Raw genomic sequence first — 26824 nt, 5'->3', positions numbered from 1 at the left:
TAAAATAAAATAAAAGTATTATGATGGGGAAAAAATCACAAACTCCTACTTGTATTACTGGCAGTGTTGAAACTGAAAACAGGCGAGGGTGGTTTTCTTCCAAAAGAACAAACGGGCCTGAAGGAAACATCACTAAAAACAGCTAAATAACACCGCTGTCGTAACTGAGTACCAAAACATGAAGAGTCTGACAGCCAATAGAAGGAGAGTTCTCAGCCGTCGTCAGTCCTTTTGGAAATTAATCATCTATTGTGTGGATTTGAGTTTTCGTGACCCGTGCTGCTCGCCCCGCCTCACCCTGCAGTTTGGCCTCAGCGTTGGACCTGTAGATGCCCCCCAGCTGGGCGACGGTCCTGGCCGCCCCCAGGTGCGCCATGACCACGTCCACCCCGGTCTCCACCGTCTCCCACGGCTCCGCCCCCTCGCCCACCGCCGCGCTCTTCTCCAACAGGGACAGCAGGGGAACCATGTGGGGGAACGTGGTGTTGGACAGCGGGCAGCTCTCTGGACACCACAGACAGACAGACAGACAGACACAACACCGACACTCCAGTTACTGGCAGGAATCAGCGAAAAGAAAATGTACTTTAATTGGAAAAATTACAAGGTTTGGAGTTGTGTGCTCGCTGTGATAAACCAGTTTACAGTTTACAATCGCTCCGGCAGCTCTGACGGCACTATGGGAGCTCAGAGGGTTTAAAAATAATTAGTCTATTCTTATATCGAGATCACAAGTATGTTCAAATTTATAAGAAAAAACTTGGACAATCTGTGAGGTTAAAGTGGAAAATTTACAAGAAACAAACTCACAAATTTATAAGAAAAAACTTGACAAATTGCTGCAAATTCATGAAGAAAAAAACATTTTTTCCTCATAAATTTGTGGCTTTAATCTAAGAGAATAGCTAAGTTTTTTTTCTCGTAAATTTTACGTTTTTCTTTTTAGTTTAAATACTACTCCTTCCAGCTCCATTTTTTTTGCCCCTCAGTGGCCCTAATACACTGTCGTACGATAGCAGAAGAATACATGAATAAATATCGAGATATAAAGAAATAAATGACCATTTAGATCATGTCCCTTTTTAAAGATACACTGTAAAATTGCAATGAAATGAAGAGCTTTTTCAATTAAAAAAAAAAAAAAAAAAATGATTGTGTCTACATTGTTCTCATCACAAAACTTAATGCACTTATTCCAGGTTTTTGGTCAGTTCAGTCAAAACGTTGTCTTAATTTTACATACTGCACCTTTAATACATTGTCTTATTTAGTGATTCATCTCTGGGTTTCTATCCAGGTTAATCACCTTCATTTTTGCATTTATAAGTACAAAGATATCTTGTTTAGTAATTTTGCACCACCTCTCCCGTCGTTCAGGCTCTTCATGAACGGCTTCAGGGTTTTCTCATAGAGAATAGCGCCCTCTGTATGCCGCTGACGTAACGTCGTCCATGTTTGCTCCAGACGGGACACCTGAGAGTCAGAAACACCAAGTCAGCACCGAAAACCCCGACACAGCTGTGCTGGCTTCCAGATGTGACCACCTCTGCATTTTCACCTGCCTTTGAGTACTAATAATAATAATGATAATGATGATAATAATAATGGATTACACTGATATAGCTCTTTATCTAGATACGCTTTTAGTGTGAATTTAATCATCCAATCACAGGAGGAAGCGTTATACAGAGAGGGGTTATACTGGATGGGAGGGCTAAAGGGGAAGGTAAAAAAAAATCTACGATTAGAAATTCACACCGTTATCCAGGATGGAAAAGTAAAGAAGTTTATTGGAAAAATGCAGCAGTAAAATGCAAAATTATTGCAACCAATCACTTTTGAATTGGGATTGTAATCGTTCAAAGTCTATGATGTGTGAACCACAGGAGATGCTAAACAAGGAAATTCAAGTGTGGCAATAATACACGTGACGTCATGACATCTTCTGTAGAATTTAATCTCTTTGAAAAATCATGCAGGATGATGTGTGTAACCACGGCAACAGTCACTTCCTGCTTGACTCAGTTTGTTGATTGTGGAAGAGTTTCCACATCATCACGTGTCACTTACTGACGAGAAAAACCCCTAAATCTAACCCTGCAAAAGCACATGTAACATCTAAGCAGGGCAATTCTTATTATCAGCACATATTTGTATATCTGTGTATATCTGTGTATATCGACATGTATGTGAATATTAATTTCTTTACTCTTTCTTCCTTTTCATTTTCTTTACACTGCCCACGACTGCACTTTGCTGTTTATAATTGTTTGACAGGGTATTTAGTTGTAAATTAAATGATCTGTAACTGAATGATAATAAAAAGAAAATGGCAGGAAACTCATCTGATGTCACTTGTCATGTGCTGACATGGTGCTCTAGACATTAACACAGCGACGGTATTCCCTGTTTGCATGAATGTCACAAATCAGCATCATGTTTTAGAATAATAATAGCATAATAATAATAATCTTTCTTTACAGGGCACTTTTCAAAACCAGTGTTTCAAAGTGCTTCACCAAGGCAGCAAATAAAATAAAGGAAATACTCATGAACTCATCCAGTTTTAAAAAAACAATTTGGAGTGTAAAAACCAATAAAAAAAAACGAGCTGTAGAGGATCACATGACAGCAGCGTTCATAAGCTCAGACTCCAGTCCCACCTCTGAGTCCATGGTGGATCAAAATCAAAAGTGAAGGTGAAAAAATGTGTTTTCTGGATGAAACTGACGGCTACATTGAACTCTCATGAGGCTCCTGTGGGATTAACTTGGATTATTTTGCCTCTGAGCTCCAGTCTGAAAACGTGCTGAAGCTGCAGACTACAAGTTAAGCTGCTTTGAGGAGGAAGAGGAGGAGCTTCTTCAGGCTGATACAGAAATTTAGAAAGATCAAACTAGGAAACAACAACAGGCTGTGAACTGTCTGGTGGAAAGAAGAGACGCAGTGACACCTCTCACATTGCAGCGGGTCGTTTTACTGTAAAAAAAACATGCATGTAATCCTGCTGAATGGAGCTTTAAATAACAATAAGTTTGTCATCTTATCCTGCAGAGACACACTGATGATGCCACATTACTGTCTGGTTTTGTACCTTACAGGTCTTCATTTTGTCTCTAGCACCTGGGCGTATTCAGCAATGATAATCTTATTTCTGTCTCTGTATCCAACATGTGTTTACTCAGGACATGTCAAGCTCCAGGTGTGTCCTCTGCTCACCTGCGGCAGCTCCAAGGCTCTCATGATGGCAGCGAAGCCGAACATGTTGCCCAGGCTGCTCTTCAGCTCAGCCGCTATCTGGATGGTTTTGTGCAGCAGGTTGGCTCGCTCCTCCGTCGTTCCTGTGCAGCCCAGAACGTGAACCGCCAACATGACGGCCATGGTGTGGAACCTGCAGGGGGGACATGCAAACTTTAGAGTTTTGACTGAGCTTGGAAAGGATTAAGTGCAAAAACAGAGAAGACAAAAAATCAAATTGTGCAGGCGAGATAAAGACGCATCTCTTCTCAGAAAATAAAACAAGATTTGAACAAGAGAAAAGACCTAAACACCCAAAACTGTGCAAGAAAAGTAGCATATCAACAAAAAACATAAATAAAATTAAAGAAACATAAATAAAATCCAAATTTGAATGAAAGGAGAAAGAGGTTAATGAGGCCAAGGACAACTTTGGGTTGAAATGACAAATTTCCTGATGGTAGAATAAGAAACACGTCCATGAAAATGAACCCATAAACATTTTGTTGTAAAGTTTTAAAGATGAAGCAACACTTTTCCCTCACTATGTGAATTATACACTATGAGACACTATCTGGTGATCACACCTCCTTCTAGATCTTTAATTTTTTTGGTATTTATTTGAATACACAAATCAGTTTATAAAATTACACCCTTACATCATTTACATCATTTCACTATTCATATTTCACTGTAAAGCTGTTTGGCTGCAGCTCCCCCAGCAGAACACCAAAAACGAAGAGGGAGGGCATTTATTTTGCAAGTGTAATTAAAATGTCAACTTTACCACGAGCAAACATCCTGAACCAAAGAGATTTTACTGATTCAGAGACACGCCGAGACACACCGGCCAGGCCGTCAACATCAAACATCACACCGGCTTCAAACCAAACAAGCCTCCGGCCGCAAACAGGCAGTGACTCTCAGCGACTAACAGCAGCGTCACTGAGGACAAACGTCTGAGGGAAGAATCATCGACGTTTTATTCTCCTGTAAACTGTCTGATGATAAAGAAACTATGGAGATTTTCCATTTTCTGGCATCAACTATTTTCTTGGTGGTTCAGAAACAGCAGTAATAGCACAGTGTCCAGATTTTATGTGTTAATAATTTAATGAATATACAAATAAAATACTGTAAAATACAAAAAAACAAACACTTTCAACACTCATCCTGCGGGATAAATTAAATTTGATTGGATTAACAGGCTATCCTGAAGATTTAAGCCTGGATTTTTATTTATTTATTATTATTATTTTTTTAATCCAATCCAACATTTCACAGGGATTAGATGCTGTCTTTAGGTCTGTCAAAACTCAAGGCAAAAACAGAGAAGACCTGAAACCTGACATCCTACACAGGAGTCACGAACCTGCAGCGTGCTCAGTGAAGCTGATTTAAAACACTCAGGATTTTCATTTATTACAGTTTATTTTAACTAAACTGAAGCTTATTATTAATTATTGCATGCTGCTGAATTTATGAACACTTAAGTGCATCTTCTGTGTGTGCACTTTTCTTCACAATATAGCAGCAACACACAAAGTCGGGCTGTAGTGAACCTTTATTTCTCATGTGACCACTAAAAATAGTTTAGGATCAAAAAATAAATGCACATAAATGTCTGTATTGTGTCCAGAGATTAAATGGACTTAAAACGTTTTCAGACTGAAGATAAATGGAGTTTCTCTCTTTCAAAAACGACTCCCTGGCGGCTCTAATGCACCAGCTGACTGACACATCCTGGGTTTAATTAAGACCATTTCTGTCATTAACTGTTGAATAATTTTTTTTTTTAAAGAGCGTTCACCTCTCCAGCAGGTCCAGACGGAGCTGCTGGCCATGAGGCAGCGTGAGCAGCTCCATCCCCGAGCTCACTCCCATCATCCTTTGCACCTCCGGACTCACATCCAGTATCCGGGCCACCTGCAGGGAACACACACACACGGTTCTCCTGGTTTGAGGATTTCTGCAGGCGTGTGTGTTTGTGTGTGTGTGTGTGTGTGGGTGAACTCTGAGTGTAACATCTGACATCTTGCTGGCAGCTTTTATCTGACGTGCCCAAGTGCATGCATGTGTGTGTGTGTGTGTGTGTGTGTGTGTGTGTGTGTGTTTGTGTGTGTGTGTGTTCCTGTTTTCTGAAGTTTTTTCTCATAAATTTGTGACTTTTTTCCTCATAAATTTACAACTTTAATCTTAGAATTTCTGGGTTTTTCTCACATTTTTTTTACTTTATAATCTCAGAATTTTCAAGTTTTTTTCCTTAAAAATTTGTGAGTTTTTCTTCTAAATTTACCACTTTTCTTCCTCAGAATATTACTCCCCTGCCCCAGCTCTGTTTTTTCTACAATGGCCCTAATACGCCGTCATAGAATGGACCAGGCTTTGTTTCGTTTTTTCATGTATTTCTAACTGGTAAATGGAAGCGGTACCATGCAGTCGGCCTTGGTGATGTGTTTGGCGGCTGTCTTGGGATCCACCTCAGCCAGCAGCTCCTTCACCCTCCGCAGGATGCCCACCTCCAGCGGTTTGTTCTCCTTGGGCATCAGCGGCGACTGGTACCTGCTGGGCCTGAAGGAGGACACGCTCTCCACCACGGGGCAGAAGTAGACGTTTCCATCCTCCGCCCTCAGCGGGTCGACGCCCGGCCCTTCATCCGCTCGCAGCCTCTCCACGTAGCTCTGAGGGCCGGGGAGCAGCTCCGTGTAGCCGCCGCCGTCCGTGTCCGAGGCCAGGGGGTCCTGGCTCAGGGGAGGCTGGGGTCCGTCGTTCCGCTGGGCATGGAGGGTGTTGTTCGGGGAGAGACGGGGGCCGGCGGCACCGGAGCTCCTGGAGAGCGAGGGGGACGGAGCCACGCTGGCCGCCCGGCTGCTGCAAGGGCTTCTGGAGCGGGGAGCTGCAGACACACAGAGAGCGACAGAATTAATAAACTTTATTGATTTGATTTCTCTAAAAGCAGAGTTTACAACGGAAGACGTCAAAGACAAGAAAAGGAGGATCAGAATCAGAGCTAGAAATAATTTGTTTGGCTGTTTGATTTGAGATGTAGGATGTCATTCGATTTGAACAATTTATTTATTCATTCATTTATTTACTTCTTTATTTATTTTACTGATTATTGCCAGTTGCTGATTATTGTTTTTTGATGTTTATTTGATGTTCATTGACCAACGTACTTTTCAGAATCACACCTCTGTCACTGTCAGTGCTGAGGCTGACAGTGACCTCAACAATGACCTCAACCTCAACACCCAAAAAAACAAAAAACAAAAACAAAGGAATAATCATAGAATTCAGGAAAACCAAAAAAAAAAAAAAAACATCACACTGAGCTGGGAAAATTAAGCAACTCTCTAGTTTCACATATCTGATGCCCTCAGCTGGAGCCTTAACACCTCATGCCTGATCAAGAAGAACCCAGAAGGACGCTGAACCTGCTCATCAGTTCCTACCGCTGCACCATCCAGAGCATCCTGACTTACGGCTGCACCGCGGCAGAGAGAAAGGACTTACATCGGCTGGTAAAAACGGTGAAGTGGATTTTCGGCTGTGCGCTCCCTCAGCCTGAGTGAGCTGAGCTGCTCGAGCCGCCTCCAGCACCCTCAGCGACGACACACCCCGGGCACTCTGTGTTCACCAGCCGCCCATCAGGCAGGCTGAGACCAAGCCAAAACAAACAGACTCAAAAACTGCTTCTTCCCAGCAGCTGTGGACACACTGCTGAGCTCATAACCCCCTCCAGCACACACACACACACATGCAGGCACATCCATACCCTCATGGTAGATATTTATTCATAAGCTCAGTCATTACCTGTTTTTATCGACTGACTTTTCATAATGACTATCTATTGACTATTTATCATCACCTGTTTGCACAGAGTTTTTCTGTATATTTCATGCAGCTGTTTGGAGTGGACTGCTTCCAAACAAAGTTTTGTTGTGTTTTTATGCTATGACAAATAAATAAATATCTAAATCTTTATCTAAAAATCTTTAACTGGAAAGTGGGCACATATATACAGTACAGGCCAAAAGTTTGGACACACCTTCTCATTCAATGCGTTTTCTTTATTTTCATGACAATTTACATTAGAGTAAATTGTAGTAGATTCTCACTGAAGGAATCAGAACTATGAATGAACACATGTGGAGTTATGTACTTAACAAAAAAAGGTGAAATAACTGAAAACATGTTTTATATTCTAGTTTCTTCAAAATAGCCACCCTTTGCTCTGATTACTGCTTTGCACACTCTTGGCATTCTCTCGATGAGCTTCAAGAGGTAGTCACCTGAAATGGTTTTCACTTCACAGGTGTGCCTTATCAGGGTTAATTAGTGGAATTTCTTGCTTTATCAATGGGGTTGGGACCATCAGTTGTGTTGTGCAGAAGTCAGGTTACTACACAGCCAACAGCCCTATTGGACAACTGTTAAAATTCATATTATGGCAAGAACCAATCAGCTAACTAAAGAAAAACGAGTGGCCATCATTACTTTAAGAAATGAAGGTCAGTCAGTCCGGAAAATTGCAAAAACTTTAAATGTGTCCCCAAGTGGATTCGCAAAAACCATCAAGCGCTACAACAAAACTGGCACACATGAGGACCGACCCAGGAAAGGAAGACCAAGAGTCACCTCTGCTTCTGAGGACAAGTTCATCCGAGTCACCAGCCTCAGAAATCACAAGTTAACAGCAGCTCAGATCAGAGACCAGATAAATGCCACACAGAGTTCTAGCAGCAGACCCATCTCTAGAACAACTGTTAAGAGGAGACTGCGCCAATCAGGCCTTCATGGTCAAATAGCTGCTAGGAAACCACTGCTAAGGAGAGGCAACAAGCAGAAGAGATTTGTTTGGGCCAAGAAACACAAGGAATGGACATTAGACCAGTGGAAATCTGTGCTTTGGTCTGATGAGTCCAAATTTGAGATCTTTGGTTCCAACCGCCGTGTCTTTGTGAGACGCAGAAAAGGTGAACGGATGGATTCCACATGCCTGGTTCCCACTGTGAAGCATGGAGGAGGAGGTGTGATGGTGTGGGGGTGTTTTGCTGGTGACACTGTTGGGGATTTATTCAAAATTGAAGGCACACTGAACCAGCATGGCTACCACAGCATCCTGCAGCGACATGCCATCCCATCCGGTTTGCGTTTAGTTGGACCATCATTTATTTTTCAACAGGACAATGAGCCCAAACACACCTCCAGGCTGTGTAAGGGCTATTTGACCAAGAAGGAGAGTGATGGAGTGCTGCACCAGATGACCTGGCCTCCACAGTCACTGGACCTGAACTCAGTCGAGATGGTTTGGGGTGAGCTGGACCGCAGAGTGAAGGCAAAGGGGCCAACAAGTGCTAAACACCTCTGGGAACTCCTTCAAGACTGTTGGAAAACCATTTCAGGTGACTACCTCTTGAAGCTCATCGAGAGAATGCCAAGAGTGTGCAAAGCAGTAATCAGAGCAAAGGGTGGCTATTTTGAAGAAACTAGAATATAAAACATGTTTTCAGTTATTTCACCTTTTTTTGTTAAGTACATAACTCCACATGTGTTCATTCATAGTTTTGATTCCTTCAGTGAGAATCTACAATGTAAATAGTCATGAAAATAAAGAAAACGCATTGAATGAGAAGGTGTATCCAAACTTTTGACCTGTACTGTACATGCATGTAAACATCTCCATTCTTATTTTGGAGCTGTCACTCCCCTACGTGGTGGTGCATCAGCCTGAAACATCACACATCAGTCCGCTGCTCATATCCCTCCGCCGGCTCTCAGCTGGTGCTCGCATCCAATCCAAGTCCCTGACTCTCTGCTGCCTACAGAGCAGCAGCCAGACCTGCTCCTGCCCACCTGGACTCCCTCCTCCAGGTGGACGCTCCCTCCCTCCCTCTTCACCCCTCCATGCAGCGACGCCTGGAGCCTCCAGCAGAACAAGACCCTGAACCAGCAGCTGGACTCTTCTCCTCTGCGGCTCCTCGCTGGAGGAACGAGCCACCAAACTCCATCCGATCCACAGAGTCCCTCTCAGGCTTTAAGAGGAGGCTGAAACCCAGCTCTTCAGGGAACAGCTGCTCACCTGATGGACTGTGTAAATTCTGCCTCGATGTTTTCTTCCTTCCTTCCTCTATCCATCCCCTCTCTGCTCTGCCTTGTGGTTCCTCTGTCCTCTGGACCAGAACCAGAACTTTGCTTATTGGTCTATAAAAATCTCATATGTCTGTTGCTTTGGATAAAAGTGTCTGCCAAATGTCAATTGTAATTGTAATTGTAAGTGTCAAATTTTGTATTCCAGTGTGGAGATCCAATACTCCCTGTGTGTTTGTGTGTACAAACTACTTAACATATCAACTCAGAGACAACACCAGTCAAAACACATAAGAAACAAATCAACATAACATCATAACCACTCCCTAACGTGTCATAGCATTTTTTGTGACTGTTTCATTGATTATTCACGTTACTTGTTTTCCTTTTGTTTTGTTGGTTTGTCTGTTTTTTCCTATTTGTCTTTGACGCCACCTGACAAACAAACACCTGGGGCTTCATTTGGCTCCTCCTGCATGTTTCGTTGTCCTCACCACACACCACAAACAACGACAGTGTACATTATTTATTCATTTTTAAAAAGAAATAGTCACTTTAAATGTGTCCGTCAATATTATCGTCCTAAACACCGTCTCTGTTTTGTAACCCAAGGTTTTAGTTTGGTTCATCACTTCCATTTTTTTTTTTTTATTTCAGGTTGTACTTTTTCCACAAATCATTTCACAATTGAAATTTTATTAAAGTATACATATTTTAAGTTTTTTTTTACCCCAAATATTTGCTATAATAACATTTTTCTTTTTTTGAGTTTACCTTTTGATTATACCACTCAGCCTCCAGAATGCAGGTTTATTTACAATTTCAATGCTTTTAATTGATACATTTAATTTATAAGTATTTGTTTTTATTATACATTTTATTGTGTTTTCCTCCTTTTCAGGTTTGTCTTGTCATTTAATTTCTGTTCCCCAACTGTTTTTTCTTTAAGCATTTCTTGTGTATTTTGTTTTGTCTGATTCTCATTATACCTGCCTCCAATTTTGGACTCATCTGAAGAATAAAGGATTTTTTTCAATTGATTTTTTCTGTTTTTATTATTAAATATAATAAACCTATCTATAATAGATTTTACAAAATACAGTACTGCAAAAAATAAACATGTAAAGTTAACTGCTTACTTTGTGCTCTACATTTCACTTCACATCCTTAATATGTTTTTAAATTTCTCTTCTTTTGCTTTTTCTTTTACTGTTTTTATATTTTTCATGTTTTCTCAAAAAAAAAAAAAAATTCTTAATGTATTCCTATGCCTCTGTAAAGCACTTTGAATAGCTTACAGAAACATTTGCATTTTCGCACATTTTGAATAAATTTACCCTCACTGTGATCTTGTATATAAACTGTATCTGGTGCCAGTTATTCCTAAACTAAATTAAATTACATTAAATTAAAAGTGTTTTGTTTTTTTTGTTTGTTTGTTTGAATCTGTGTTATAATGTTTTTTTTTTCTCGTGCCTTGCTCCTTGATAAATTTTGCTTGATGACAAAAATCAACTTATCTGAATTACATAAAGAGGAGATTTAAAAAAAACTGTGTGTAAACATGCAAAAGAAAAAACATGTTTACATAAAAGAAAGTCGTTACTTATGTCGTTGACATATGTAATGAGTGTGTACATATACATGTAAACATGTAAACATGTACATGTGTAAACATAAACTCAAACTATAATGACATATTCTGCTAAAAAAAAAAAAAAGAAACAGAAAAAGAAAAAAAAAAGCTGCTGTATTAAATCTAGTCCATTATAAAGGATCATTTAACTTAGAAGAAAAAACATATTTACTTATTGATCAGCCACAGATCCTCCTCGTGATATTAAATCAACAGTGCCGCCTCGGAGGTAAACACACACGCTCTATAACAAACACTGAGCTGCAGGCGGGTCCATTCAGCTCCGGCTGCTCGTCCAGCTGCAGCCACCAGAGCTGGACAGGAGTCGGGTGTCCAGAAAACACCTCGTACTGACGCAAAATACAGACGGAGCCACTCCTGGTAAGTATTTGATATCTAAATTAAATCTGAGAGGTGAAAGCTCTTTATGAGCTGAAGTACTGATAAGGCTGTTTGTGCTTATTTGTGCCCCTGGATTATGATGGCTGTAAAATCTTATTCTGCATAACTGAATTGTAATTATTGGATTATTTGGGCTGCAAAAGTATTTTCAGTGATTCAGCTTGGTGAACTGCAGTGAGGAACTGTAATAGTTTTACCAACAGCAACAGCAGCAATGCAAGCAATCCGTTAAATGAAGCATCTCTCTTCAGGTGTTGAACCTGTGTGTTTGTCGGTGGCTGCTAAGAAGCTGTAAAGCTGCGAAGAGTAAACTGTTTCTCTTCATGTGCTTCACATCCATGATCCAAACTATAGGACTGTTTACCTCTCATGTATTAAAGCAGAGAGGGTTAAATAACTTTAAATGTGCCCATAGCAGATCTTTTGCCGTTCTAATGTCTCAGTCTTCATAAATTAAAACAAACATCTGCCTGTAAGGTGTTGACAAAAGTTTGAAATAACTGATGCCAGCTGCCTCCAGAATCTGTGCTGTGTTTATCCCACCAGAAAAAAAAGTGAATGTAAGGTGAAATTAGGACAAATAACTGCCTTGACAACAGCACTGCTGGTGAAATGACTATGTACTGTAATTTAACAGTATTTCATGGCTTTTTTTATGACACTGAATCTAAAAGCTAGCTACAACCTTTGACCTTGTCATCAGACAAACGGTGGCTTCATAGGGCGGCACCTACACTGTGAGATACATGAACTGAGCACAAAGAGCTGAGTGAGTCTAATGTGATTTTCCTGACACAGTGGGTCTCATATCTGCCTGTATTTTCCTTATACATTTGTGTAATTATGTGACATGAGGGCGACTCATCTGCATGTCAACTCAAGAAACACTGGCCCAGAGCTGCAAATGTCAGGATATACTGTATGAGCTAAATCCTTCCTTCACTGGTGCCTGACAGTAATTCTGAAGTTGCCCTACTCTGTTCTGGGAAAAAGAAATGTGAATGTGATTTTTTTGCATATTTTCATAGTAATGATGCCTTTATAATGGAGCCTACAATATATCAAAACGACCACCTGCAACTATATAAACTGACCGTGTGAACTGGTCAAGATTGTTTAAACATTTCACAGTTTGATCGACCTTCATTTACCAAAGTATCAACGATGTCTGTACTCTCAGAGCTCTATTAGAGTTCAAAAACCTTTCAGACATAAGCTGTGATATCACAACAACAACAACAACGTCTTGCTTTAATTCTCTCCATCTCAGGGAAACCATCAGCTTTGTTTGGTTCAACAAGTAAAGGATCTGCCTCTGAAACTGAAGGCTGTGGATTAATATCCAAATTGGTCTTCTTTGTCTTCAAACTTCCAGGAATAACAGGTAAATTATAAAATAAAAAATCAATTTATTTTTTTTTTCTTTTGGAAGTCTGCCGAACAAGGACAGTGGTTCTTAGCCCAGTTACAGCGATTCATCCACCAAATTTCACAGCTGAGCTGAAAAACATGAAGGCAACAATCACACTGCAAATATGAAAGCGCAAGCTGTAAAACATACCACTGCGCTCGTTCTCACATTAAGGGGGAGTCAGTTTGCTTTCTGAAAAGGACAAAATTCAAAATTCAGATTCAGGGACATTTTTACCCCTGAAAAAGTCTCAGTTTCGGGGGTGGTACTTTCCAATGGCCCAGGAACATTAGGTTAGGGTTTGAGAGAGAGAGAGAGAGAGAGAGAGAGAGAGAGAGAGAGAGAGAGGCTCACATAAATAACCATCTGACACTGAAAAGATGATTTAGACGCTCTTAGTTTGATCTCCTCCTATGCATTGCTTGTCCTTCTCCTGTGCTGCTTGCTAGTAAAAAATACTGTAAAATGTGTCTGTCATCTATCAATGAGAGGGTTAGAACAGATTAAATAGCCTGATGCTGCACGACTGGAAAAAGTGACAGGTAAAACAGCTGTCATTCTTACATCAGAGGACTAATTTGTCTAATCTACAGAAATACAGACAGCAACGAGCTGTAGGAACCTTTTATTGGCTTAAAAAGTAGTCCCTGCGACTACATTGCCCAGGTAAACTGGATGGAAACCACCTATATACCAAGAACTGTAAGGCCTCTTAGTCAAAAAGACAGACAGTTCTAAAAGCTTTGCCATCTTTTGTCAGATTCTTTTTCAGAGATGAACCAATTATCCCTGGTGGTGTTTGCTGTGCTGCTCTGCTCCTTGTCCTGTGTACATGGAGGGAAAGTCCTGGTATTCCCACTGGATGGAAGCCACTGGATCAACATGAGAGTCCTCATTGAGGAGCTTCACTCCAGAGGCCATGAAATCACCGTGATACGACCAGAGGATTCCTGGTACATCAAGAGAGACTCCCCTCACTACAAGACCATCAATGTCAATTCCTCTAGTGGTTTCAATGAGGAAGTCTTTGGATCATTTGTGACTAAGCTGCTGAAAGTTCAACGGGAAGGCGCTTCAGCTTGGGTTCGTATGTCTGTGGAATTCAAACTGGTGGAACAGTTCTATGAAATGACCAGATGCATGGTTCAGATGACAGAGAAGATTTTTGAGGACACTGCAATGATGCAGACCTTCCAGGATGCCAAATATGATGTGGTTCTGACAGACCCTACAGCCGGGGGAGGGGTGCTGCTGGCTCATCGTCTGGGTCTTCCACTTATTTTGAATGTAAGGTGGACTGTAGAGGGAGAGGGGCATTTCTCTATTGCCCCCTCCCCACTCTCGTATGTCCCACTCCCAGGGACAGAACTGACAGACGAGATGACATTTCCCCAACGAATCAAGAATTTTCTTCACTTTTTTTTGATGCGTCTTCAAATTGCATACATAGCAGATCCAAACTACAAGCCTTTTGTCCATCGTTACTTTGGCTCTGATGTACACTACATGGAGCTGTTCCAAGCAGCAGACATCTGGCTGATGAGGACAGACTTTACCTTTGATTTCCCCCGGCCCACCATGCCCAACATCGTCTACATGGCAGGCTTTCAATGCAAACCCTCAAAGCCCCTCTCTCAAGATCTGGAGGACTTTGTCCAGAGCTCTGGTGAACATGGCATCATCGTAATGACATTGGGCACCTTGGTTGGAGAGCTTCCAGAGGACTTTGCAGAAGACATTGCAGAAGCTTTTGCTCAGCTACCACAGAAGGTGATCTGGAGGCACATGGGCAAAAGACCATCCACCCTTGGCAACAACACTTTACTCCTGGACTGGCTGCCTCAGAACGACCTCTTGGGTCACCCCAAGACCAGAGTCTTTGTGGCCCACGGAGGCACCAATGGAGTCCAGGAGGCCATCTACCACGGTATTCCTCTGATTGGCCTGCCTGTCATGTTTGACCAGCAAGACAACCTCTTTAAGATGAAAGCAAGGGGCGTGGCCAAAGTACTGGACATTGCAACTGTAACTAAAGACATCTTCCTGGAGGCACTGAAGGAAGTGCTTTACGAGCCGTCCTACAGGGAGAAGATGCAGACGCTCTCTCGGCTGCACAGAGATCAGCCCATGAAACCACTGGACCGTGCCATGTTCTGGATCGAGTTTGTCATGCGACACAAAGGAGCATCGTACTTAAGGACTGAGTCTTACAAGATGTCCAAGATCCAGTACTACTGTATCGACGTGGCCGCCTTTCTGCTGGCAGTTGTTTCGGTGATAGTGATTGTTTTTTTTATGCTTACAAAGTTTTTGTGGCAGAGGGTGTTCTGCCGAGGGAAAATGAAAAAGGAATGATGTACAGAACATGCTGTGAGCTGCTATAATTTCACCCTCGATGATGAATGTTTCTGAATAAAACAACTTAACTGTTGTCAGATAATTTGCTGACAGAGTAAGAACTGAAAATTCACACACACACACACACACACACACAATAATACACGTCACCCTCTGGATCCCTGGATAGAAATAAAGTCATGTGTATCTTGCAACACTGAAATGTTGTTCTATCAGAGTTTAAAATATCCAAATGCAAATGATGATCAAACAGAGAGAAGGAACTAATCAGTGGAATCACCTGAAGGAGTTTTTTGTTGGAATAAAAACCTGCAGGCTCTTGGCCTTCCATGGCACCAGTTTGACAGCCCTGCCATAAACCCTATGAACCACCTGAAAAAACTGCAGGTACACTAATATACCTGGCATTGCCACTGGTCCGTTAATAATTATCAACCTTGGATCCTGAGTTTAATTCCTTAGCTGCCAGAGTTTCCTGACAGATGGGCAGCTACTCCAAGGCAGGTTGGCTGGATAAACGTCGGGCTCCACATTGCTCACTCTTGGCAAGTATTTTATATATCTTTAATCTGAGTGGTGACATTTTTTTTTAAGAAATTGAAGCATTTATAAGACTGTGTTTATATTTCAGTGGTGATTCCTAACGTAACATCTAGAACTAAAAATTCTATTTTGTGATTCAGAGCAGTTACAGTGTGCCTGACGGAATAATGACATTATTACTTTTGGAAATAATTGTAAACCTGGGCAGCATGTGTGTCTTGGTCACACTCCGGTAACAGGTAAATGTTTGTCTTAGAGCTGTACAAGTTCATTGTCACAGGACGTGTTTTACATAACATGAAATGTTAAAGTTCTTAAGAATTTGAAGCATTAATAAAGCTGTTTGTATTCAAGTGATTTATAGCTTTAGATGACATCTAAAACTAAAAGTTGCACTTATTTATTCAGGGGGTGAGAGGGCTCAGGGTCTCTGGTTTGGCAAACCTACCAACTATAGTACAGTAACAGAGAGGAACTTGGTTCTGCTGCTTCAGTTTCAACAGCCTTTGAGATCCACAAACTCAGACCACAAGAATTCAATGATAGGCATCCACTCTGGACGATCATCATGAATACTATCGTGAACTGTGCCACTTTTGGTCAGTGTTGGTAAGCGTACATAACCTAAATTCAAGTGGTAAAAGTTCTTAGGAAGCATTGATAAGACTGTTTGTATTTCAGAGCTTACTATTGACATGACATCAAAAGCTAAAAAACTATTTGGTGAGTTAATAATGACATTACATTCAGAAAAATTGTGAACCTGGGCAGCATGTGCATCTTGGTCATACTCTTTAGTAACTCAATAACTCTCTTAACTGGTCCTAGGTACATTTTTGTCTCAAAGCCATACGTGTTATTTATTATACTGAGTAAATCATTTTTTGATGTTCTATTCTGTTCTGTTCTGTTCTGTTCTGTTCTAAGCTAACCTGCACAATATGGTCTGGAACACAATTTCCTGCACTCACATTCAACACCACTCACAGGCCAAAATATAAACTTTGAACACAAGATATCACAAGATGTGAAATGTGGTGCATTTGCAAAATGCCTTTGCACTCCCCAAAGTTAGAATTCTATTGATTGTGGTGACCCTATGACCTTTGACGTAATCACTTTTGACTTGCGCACAATGTATCTCTAAATGTACTGTCAAGTAATTGGTGAGCAAACTCAGGCTTTCCAGGGAATGGACCCTATCAATATTTTTGTCACTGTCACCTTTCCTCTAGTGCCACCCTCAGGCCAGAATGTTAAATGTAATGTCTCACTGTCTATTAGGCAGACTGCAACAGCATTAATCAACGCATGCATGCTCCACAGAGAATGAACCCTGTTTATTTTGGTGATCTCATGAGCTTTCTTTAAGTGTCACCCTCAGACCAAAATGTTAAATTTGCTATCTCTGAATCTATAAAACAACTGCCCTGAAATTTGATGCACACATTCACTATTCTCAAAGAATGAACCCTCTCAATTTTTATGACCTTTCTTGTGGTGCTACCAACAAGCAAAAATGCCAAAATTGTTTTCCCCTTGAATTAGAGTACAATAGTTTTAAACAAGTGTATTCAACCCACCAAAGCAAGATTCCTCTTGATTATAATGTACTCATTATCTTTCCTCTGGTGCCACTCTTAGGCCAAAATGTCAAATCTGATATGTCAAAATCTACTGTGCTGATTGCTTTGAAATTAGAAAGCAAAATCATGTTTCCCAGAGGATGAGCCCTGCCGACTGGCATGGCCTTTCCTCTATAACCACCCTCAGCCCACAATGTAAAACCCCATTCTGCCACTATTTAGGCTAGAGAGGAACCAGCAGCACAGGGTCAGTTATTTTGGACTTTCACTTGCTTGAAAAGTAAATTGATGCATAATCTAGGTAACAGTCTGTTAAAGAAAAATCTGCAAAGCCCTTCTTAACTAAAAAGAAAGACAGATCAGCTTTAAAAAAAAAAAAAAAAAAAAAAAAAAAAAAAAAAAACCTTTACTCTCTTCTCTTGTCAGAATCTCTTTCAGAGATGAATCGACTGTCCCTGCTTGCCATGCTGCTCTGTACATTTCCCTTCATACATGGAGGGAAAGTCCTGGTATTCCCTGTGGATGGAAGCCATTGGATCAACATGAAAACTCTCATTGAAGAGCTTCACACCAGAGGCCATGAAATCACAGTGATACGACCAACAGACACTTGGTACATTAAGGCAGACTCCCCTCTCTACAAGGCCATCAATGTCACTTCCTCTAGTGGTTTTGAGAAAATATTTGATTCATTTCTGACAAGGTCACTGAGACTTAAGCGACAAGGTGCTTCATTTTGGACTCATATATCACTGGAACTGGAACGAATGGCAGAGTTCTCTAAGCTGGTCAAACACTCAGTTACAATGACAGAGCAGATTTTTGAGGATGTCGAAATGGTACAAAACTTGCGAGACGCCAAGTACGATGTAGTTCTGACGGACCCTGGAGTTGTTGGTGGGGTGCTGCTGGCTCATCGTCTGGGTCTTCCACTTGTTTTGAATGTAAGATGGACCATTCAGGGGGAGGGGCATTTTGCTATTGCCCCCTCGCCACTCTCCTATGTCCCACTCCCACGGACAGAATTGACAGATAAGATGACATTTTCCCAGCGAATCAAGAACGTTCTTTACTATATTCTCTTGCGTTTTCAAATTCTATACAATGCAGACTCCAACAGCAAGCCTTTTGTCCATCGTTACTTTGGCCCCGATGTACACTACATGGAGCTGTTCCAAGCAGCGGACATCTGGCTGATGAGGACAGACTTTACCTTTGATTTCCCCCGGCCCACCATGCCCAACATCATCTACATGGCAGGCTTTCAGTGCAAACCCTCTAAGCCCCTCTCTCAAGATCTGGAGGACTTTGTTCAGAGCTCTGGTGAGCATGGCATCATCGTAATGACATTGGGTAGCATGGTAGAACAGCTTCCAGAAGACTTTGCAGAGGACATCGCAGCAGCTTTTGCCCAGCTACCACAGAAGGTGATGTGGAAGCACAAAGGCAAAAGACCGTCCACCCTTGGCAACAACACTTTACTCCTGGACTGGCTGCCTCAGAACGACCTCTTGGGTCACCCCAAGACCAGAGTCTTTGTGGCCCACGGAGGCACCAATGGAGTCCAGGAGGCCATCTACCACGGTGTTCCCCTGATTGGCCTGCCTGTTATGTTTGACCAGCAAGACAACCTCTTTAAGATGAAAGCAAGGGGCGTGGCCAAAGTACTTGACATTGCAACTGTAACTAAAGACAGCTTCCTGGAGGCGTTGAAGGAAGTGCTTTACGAGCCGTCCTACAGGGAGAAGATGCAGACGCTCTCCCGGCTGCACAGAGATCAGCCCATGAAACCTCTGGACCGTGCCATGTTCTGGATCGAGTTTGTCATGCGACACAAAGGAGCATCGCACTTAAGGACCGAGTCTTACAAGATGTCCAAGATCCAGTACTACTGTATTGATGTGGCCGCCTTTCTGCTGGCAGTTGTTTTGCTGATAGTAATTATTTTCATTTCTACACTAAGGTTTTTGTGGCAGACACTGTTCTACAGAGATAAAATGAAAAAAGAATGATGAATTTGGTATGAGCTGTCAAAATATTTTACATAATTACACATTTCACAGCTGTTAATAATATTCATCTCTGATGTTTGTGAGTAAACCAATAACACTATGATCAAACAAGACCTATGAATCTTTACAATGTACCACAATGCAATGCAGTAAAAAAATGCAACTTAACTTTTATGTGTTCTTGGATCAGAGGGAGATGATCCCAATGAAGCTTAGGCTTGGCAGTTTTAGAGGAGCTCTAATACTGCCTCCTTGGTGGAGACTTCAAACATAAAGACAATCCTCACTGATTCTTGCACTTCTATTCAGTGAAGCTCCACACCAGAAAAGTTCAAGAGAGCAGCACTGCACACATTTATGTAAAGTCAGCCTTGGCTAAATGTCACAAAAAGAAAACAGATCCTAGCTTCAAGCCACAACACCACCATCACAAAACAAAACCAACAACAAAAATATAGAGGGTCTCAATCTGATTTTATGACAAACATCAAATAATAGAGTGAAATCAAACAAGCACTAATAAAAAATCTTGACTTTCTGTACTCTCTCCACAGGACCAGACTTTCCTTTTTCAATCACAGCACCTGGGTCTAAATTATACCTTGGCTACTAATGAGTAGTTCCACTGTGCAGCTCAAAGGAAAACAAAGGTTCACTGATATGGAGACAGTGACATAGATGGTCAAGTATTTATTTCACAATACTGATACACACACAAGCAATATTTTTCAACATTAATCTTCCAATCTATCCAATCCGGTCTATATCTTGAACTAAAATTATCTGATTGGATAAAGAGGAAATTAGACCTAATCTTAATATACATCTGCCACATTATCATATTCTATAATGAAATATAGTCTTTCTAATGTATAGCTTCACTTAAAGAGGAATTTATAAATGTCTGCATCAACAGGGTGTTTATCTGATTGATTCTCTGACCCAGTGCACTTGAGCAATGTCAAAACCTTAGACCAGTAATTCCCAACCCAGTCCTCAAGGCCCCGCTGTCCTGCAGGTTTTTGTTCCAGCTCTATTCTTGCACACCTGACCTAATTAAGGCCCACGCACCTTCATGCATGCCCTGTTCAGGTAGATCTGTCTCAGCCAATCAGCATGAAGCCCTTAAATGGATCAGGTGTGAAAGAGTCGAGCTAAAACAAAAACCTGCAGGACAGGGGGTCCTTAAGGACTGCGTTGGGAACCACTGGCTTAGACTGCTTGTACAATGCAAATCCTGAAGAGGTGCTTCCATCTAGTGGGCATTGATGGAGCAGAAAAATATTCCTGCTGGTTCAAGACACATACACATAACAGTGTAATACAACAGTAGTGTTGTAGTAGTTTGTGGCTGGTTATGTGCTTAGCAATACCAATCAACAGACCCTTTTTTTCCTTCAGGATTAAAATGTTTAAATAAACCTCTAATGGTAAAAGTGTGATAATCTTATCAATCAAGAATTTGAGTTACCTACTTTAAAATAGGTGTCAAACAGCGGGTATCTCATCAACCCCCAGTTACAGTTAGATTTAATATGTTTTTATGCCAAGGTCTTACTAAATTATTCCAAAGTTATACAATTATTCCGGGATTTTACTGCGTAATTACAATGTATACCTAACTGTATCCACTTAGGTATACTTAATCATGTATACCTATTCACGATACATAAGTATGCTGATGAATACTGAATTACACCCCTAAACCTAATCCATGTGAAATCCTGTTGATTCACTTATGATGCAAGTCACTACAGTGGACAAATGCCTTCCATTTTTTACAATAAACTAAACGCAGCAGTGCCATGGCATTTCATAATCTTTTTTTATGCCCAAATTATTAAGACAGACTAGTCTTAACCTTATAAAGTCTGAACTATGAAAGAATTGGCAGAAAATTCCAATTTTTTGAAATTGAACCCTTTATTTAGTCCTATAACAAAATATATATGTATAAAAAATTTTTAAAAATGTTATTACATGACCTTTCTGGTGTATGATATGTACTTGAAGTGCCAATGCTATGGTCCAGGGTGAACAGGGGAAGTGTTCAAAGGTATACAACAGTATTTTGGTCAAGTATTGATTAAACTGAAAACGAAAAACGGAATTGAAAATGTGTATCATATATGATACAAATGGCTTTATAGGGTTAACTAGTCTTAAGATAGACTAGTAAGTTGAAATGACAAATAATTTGCATATACAGGGAAGGCAGAGGAAAAATAAATTATTAAATTGAGAAAGGTACAGAGCAGATTATGACTTGCTAAGGTCTAAAAACTCAAACTTTGGGTCTTGGGACTTGAATGCCAGGCCTTGAAACTTACTTGTGACTTGCAAAACAACGACTGGTCCCACCTCTGGTTTTACATAATTTTGTACTTCTTCACAAGTAAAAAAAAACATCAAAAATAAACAAACAAACAAACAAACAAAAAACACAAACAAACAAACAAAAAGATTTCTTTTTGATTCAACAATTCATGCACTAAATGTATATTTATCACTTTGTGTCTTTGTGAAGTTGACCTTTGTGCCCAGATAGCAGGGGTTGATGGCCCTTGTTGTGGAACATGTATCTCCCCTTTCTAAAGGTGAGTGAGCTCTCCTTTTAAAGAAAAAAATATCCAACCAAAAAGGGAGAGCATTTATCACGTTCCAGGGTCTGTGTGTCGACGGAGAGAGCCAGCTGTCAACATCTGGTCCAAAATCTGCCACTCACTCAACCATTATGTAAGCTGGTAGAGATGAAAAATGCTCAAGTTCAAGTTAGAGGTCAAGTTATGGATATCCCCTGTCTGCCTCCCCCCTAACATGGGGCTAAAGAAACTATTCTTTTTTTTTTTTTTACGTTTTGTTTAACCTAATTTTGTTTTTCAGTATAATCGTTTGTGTCCCTGTATGATGTGTGAAAACCATGTGATTTTTATGCTCTGTGTTAGTAAATATTCTGTGCATTACATTGCAAAGACTCAATAAGGCTGCATTTTATTCTGTACAAGCTAAATGACCTTGCACACGGTTTAAGTTCTGTGTGGAAAACCTAGAACATGCTTGTATGTTCAGTTCAGTTGAAGCTTGACTTCTGACAGAAGTATTTGTGTTGGTGGGGCCGAAAACTGATTCAACAAGTAAACCACACTCTGGTGTTGCTTAAACTGCCATTAACTGATAAATGGCATAGTTTGTAAAACTGTTGTACAAAAGCAAAATCACACTCAAGGGCGTGCTGTTAAACTGAAAATCAACACAGCTGTGATTTGGTTGTAGGCACAAAGCCACAGACCAAGTGCAGAAAATGCAGACGATGCAGACGCTCTCCCGGCTGCACAGAGATCAGCCCATGAAACCACTGGACCGTGCCATGTTCTGGAGTTTGTCATGCGACACAAAGGAGCATCGCACTTAAGGACCGAGTCTTACAAGATGTCCAAGATCCAGTACTACTGTATTGACGTGGCCGCCTTTCTGCTGGCAGTTGTTTCACTGATAGTGATTGTTTTCATTTCTGCAATGAAGTTTTTGTTCAAGAGGTTGTTTTGCAGAGAGAAATCAAAAAAAGAGTAATTGATGTGCTATATAGCAGTCCTTAAAATTTTACATTAACTGAAAATCTAATTTTTGTGAATAAAATAACATTGCCAGAGGATTTTTCCTTCTTTTCTGTGTTCAGTGTTACAAAGCGACACCATTTCATTAACCAGTTCAAAGGACAACAAGGTTGAACTACCACACGTGTCTGCTTCAGGGTCAGTGACATAGAGGGTCAAGTATTTTTTTCAAAATATTGACACACAAGCCATATTGTTCAACCTTACTCTTCATCCAGTCCAGTCTATATCCTGAACTGGAATGGTTCTGATTGGGTAAAGAGGAAATTAGACTCAATTATCTTATCTTAATATACAGTAGTCTCATCATGATATTCCATAATCAAATACAGTCTTTCTAATGTGTAGCTTCACTTAAAGAGAGATTTATAAATGTCTGCATTAACAGGGTGTTTATCTGACCGATTCCCTGACCCAGTGCACTTGAGCAATGTCAAAAGCTTCGACTGCTAGCGAAATGCAAACCCTAGAGAGGTGCTGCCCTCTAGTGGGCATTGATGGAGCAGAAAAATGTTCCTGTTGGTTCAAGGCACTTACACAGTAGCTTCTGGCTGGTTATGTGTTTAGCAACACCAATCAACAGGCCCTTTTCAACCAGAACATTTCTGAGGTCGGGTGTAAACACAGAAGGACAGGCAACATCACATTGCAAGCTTGATTATATCCAGAGCATTTAACTTCCAGTCCTCAATACATATGTCCATGATGTTTGCTGATATTTCAAATTTAATTTACACCTTTCTCATTGTATCATGTAATGTTATCAAACAATAACATCAGCCATTAGCTGCTGTCACTATCCATTGTTTTCTCTGTTGTTCATTAATCGGGAAGTGGTGAAATGACAACAGTTTGTCAGATTCCCTACGTCTATAAGACATTCAGCCTGGAACACAGCAGTACGGCATGATAACAGCATTTGAGCTTCCCACCATGAGTGTGATGTCAGAGGAAAATGGCCGCCCTGTGAATATGGTCTATCCATCTCAGATTTTAAGTCAATAAAATGTTTATTGGCATATAAGAGAGCACATGGGCTTTCACCGGCCTATTTATCTGTCTTAATTTCACCTTACACTCCATCCCTTTCATTCCTGACTGTGTAGCTGTGGTAATGGGTTCACTACGTTGCTATCTACTGGAGACCAGTCCGCCCATGAAGGGGTCTCCTCTCTCTGTGCTTCCTTCTCAAGATTTCTTCTACAAAACAACTTTGGAGATAGACACGCGAGTCTCACTCACATTCATCTGGTATAGTGTAATCAACCTGTTGCTGCATACTGTGCCATGAAATGACATTTATTCCCATTTCTTCAATTTCTGCCCAATCATCCTCAGGACTAAACCGTTGGACAGGAGCCAGGTGGCCAGTGTGAGTTAAGTTGCCCGAGAGGGAAAGTCTGGGGCTCATACTCATGCAATCTGTGGACTGAGTTAGTCTTGGTAAGTCTTTTCTATATTTCTATATCAATTATATTAGACTAGTGGGTATTTTTGAGCAGCTGGATCATTGATGAAGCTGTTTATTGGACATTTAAAGCCAAACACTATTTAGGAATCAGTGGTCTCCAGGTGTGATGTTTGTGATGTTTATGGTGTGTGTGAAGGAATATCCTGTGCATTACATTCAACAGAATCATTTAGGCTGCAAAACTAATTTCTAAGACATCACAGACTTACTATTCAACGTTGTGAACACTGTGACTAATTTAAGCTTTAAATTTGAATTGAATAAGCATCACAAGAATTCAATTAAACTGAGTATCAAGGTGTTCAGCAGAGCCTGAGCATTTTAAAATTGTTGCTAAGAAGGTGAAAAGTCTTGAAATGTAAGCTGTTGAATTTCAGATGTTTCACATCCATAATTCAAACTCTAGGACTGTTTTATTTTGAAGGAATCAAAGTGCAAACTAGAAGAGTGCACTGAGAAGAGTACAGACCTCAGTCAGATGTATCTCCACACTTTCGCACTAAAAGCTCCCCTATATGCTGAGCAAAAGTTGGAAGAGAGTTAGCAGCTAATTTTATTTTCAAATGCTTTTCAAATTACTGACTGAATTACTGTATCTTTAAAATATAATAATGTACAGTAGAGAAAATATACTATAAAACTCCTAAAGCCTCTCGACTTTAGCTGTGTCTTGTTCTCTTTGTATCTGTTTCAGTTTAGTACACATATTTATCACACAAGTGGTCGGTAACCTATGGCTCATCACCCATTTCTAGCTCTTTGCCAGCAGGCATATGACTTCGGACAGAAACTACATTTCCAAAAGAGCATGAATTATAAAAGAGGAAAATTCTAAATTATTGCTAAAGGCCGGATTATGCTTCCGTGTACAGGGGTTGCGCGAAGCACACATTTCCTACGCACCGCGTGTGTGTCCAACATACCTCTGCAAAACACACTGAGCAATTCTCCGCCCACCAACGTAGACCCTGTGACGTATGGTCGCTGCTCTTCTGTACGTCTTAACGGCGAGAGGACGAGTTGTATAGGTGCGGGTACTTGCGCACCTCCTCGGCCAGGCGTTCTTCCGCGAGATCCAGCACTCTCCAAAGTTATCAAACACAACCGACGAGTCGAGATATAACAGTTGTTTTAAAAATGGTGCTGCCGGCCGGCACAACAACAGGATGTGATGCCGGTTGCAACGAAATGCCGGAAATAATGTACTTCGGCGGACCAATCACAGCTCTTGTGGGGCTGCGTAGGGTCCGCGTAGTTACAATTTTTGGGAGGCGCGCGGCAAGGCTCTGCGGCGGTCGCACAACCCCCGTAAGCTTCGCACAACCCCCATACGCTCTTCTTACGCAGAAGCATAATTCAGCCTTAAGGTCTCACTCTAACCCTATCTCTCACACAGACATGCACACATGCAGATACACACCAAAGACCTGAGAAAATTAGGCAAATTAGTCTGCAGATGTATGAAACAGGGACAGCTATTTTTTTACAGTCATGAAGTATCAGGCTATTTAACCTATTGCAATTCCTGCTTGTTGACAAATCACATCTGCCTCTGAATCTGTTTACAGGGCTCTTCTCCCACGTGTCTGCTCTGTGTTCTGTTGACTCTCTCTGTCAGCTGTGTTTTATAAACCCAAAAAGCACAACCCATCTCCTTATAAGGATCAAAAAACAACTACGCTAGACAGTGAATATCAATGCTGCAGGGAAACAGGGTATTATGCAAAGTCTTAAGGTAGTGTGCCAGAGAGAATGATGAAATTGCTGTTGGAAAGAATTGTGATACTTCGCATCATGTTTTGGTCATGCTATGCAACAATTTCAGGGCCAATCCCAATTTCCCCCCTTTGCCTTACCCCTTCATTTTCTGTGCTCCCACATACAGTGGGGTGCCCCTTTTCTTTTGGGGATCCAGGTGTAGTTGTCATCTTGCCCTCCAAATGGCCCTCATAATGCAGCATTTTCAGATGGGCAAAGATGATAAACATGGAACTTCTGTATGGATTATGGCTAGAGATGACATACAAGCAGTATTGCGGTTCGATGGCACTCGACTAGGTGGCCCTATGGGTAAAGCCAACGGAGGGGAACTGGGATTGCCCCATACTCTCTTAACTTGTAGCAGGTTAACGTTTTGTTTTGTTTTTTTTACAGCCGCACATATTAGCTGTTGCGTAGAAAATGCCCTTGACTCATATGTAAATCCACATACAGCCATTTGATACTTGTGCACTGCTATTTTTCAGCATTATCCAGCACCCAAATCTGAGAGCACTGAATTTCACCGAGGGACCACAACTTCTTCTGAGCCAACAAGGCAAGATTAGACCAGAGATTAGAGATCAGGCAATCCTGTTCTTTGCTTTTCACTTCCTTTTACCTTTCAGTGTTTTGAAAAGTAAATTGGTGCATAACCTTAATACAGTGTGATTAGTAATAGGTGTGAAGCCTCTCAGTTTAAAAT

General features: G+C 41.0%; 1 protein-coding gene and 3 pseudogenes across 1 annotated transcript in view; 3 read left to right on the top strand and 1 right to left on the bottom strand.

Moving 5' to 3' along the window:
• sh2d3cb (SH2 domain containing 3Cb) overlaps positions 1 to 26824 on the bottom strand; it is a 67645-nt gene that overhangs the window by 3426 nt on the left and 37395 nt on the right. The window contains exons 6-10 of the mRNA XM_030060824.1: positions 5670 to 6133; positions 5048 to 5163; positions 3220 to 3391; positions 1362 to 1473; positions 298 to 504 (exon numbers count right to left, since the gene is read on the bottom strand). Coding sequence (XP_029916684.1) covers positions 298 to 504; positions 1362 to 1473; positions 3220 to 3391; positions 5048 to 5163; positions 5670 to 6133 — 1071 coding nt within the window. The remainder of the gene's footprint in view (positions 1 to 297; positions 505 to 1361; positions 1474 to 3219; positions 3392 to 5047; positions 5164 to 5669; positions 6134 to 26824) is intronic.
• On the top strand, positions 13551 to 15131 carry LOC115365696 (UDP-glucuronosyltransferase 2A2 pseudogene; annotated as a pseudogene).
• On the top strand, positions 17704 to 19275 carry LOC115365701 (UDP-glucuronosyltransferase 2A2 pseudogene; annotated as a pseudogene).
• The window catches only part of LOC115365694 (UDP-glucuronosyltransferase 2A2 pseudogene), a 4133-nt pseudogene continuing 1633 nt past the window's right edge, over positions 24325 to 26824 (top strand).

Source organism: Myripristis murdjan, chromosome 9 (assembly GCF_902150065.1).
Source record: "Myripristis murdjan chromosome 9, fMyrMur1.1, whole genome shotgun sequence".
Classification (NCBI taxonomy): Eukaryota; Metazoa; Chordata; class Actinopteri; order Holocentriformes; family Holocentridae; genus Myripristis; species Myripristis murdjan.
This window is presented reverse-complemented; position numbering and strand designations above follow the sequence as displayed.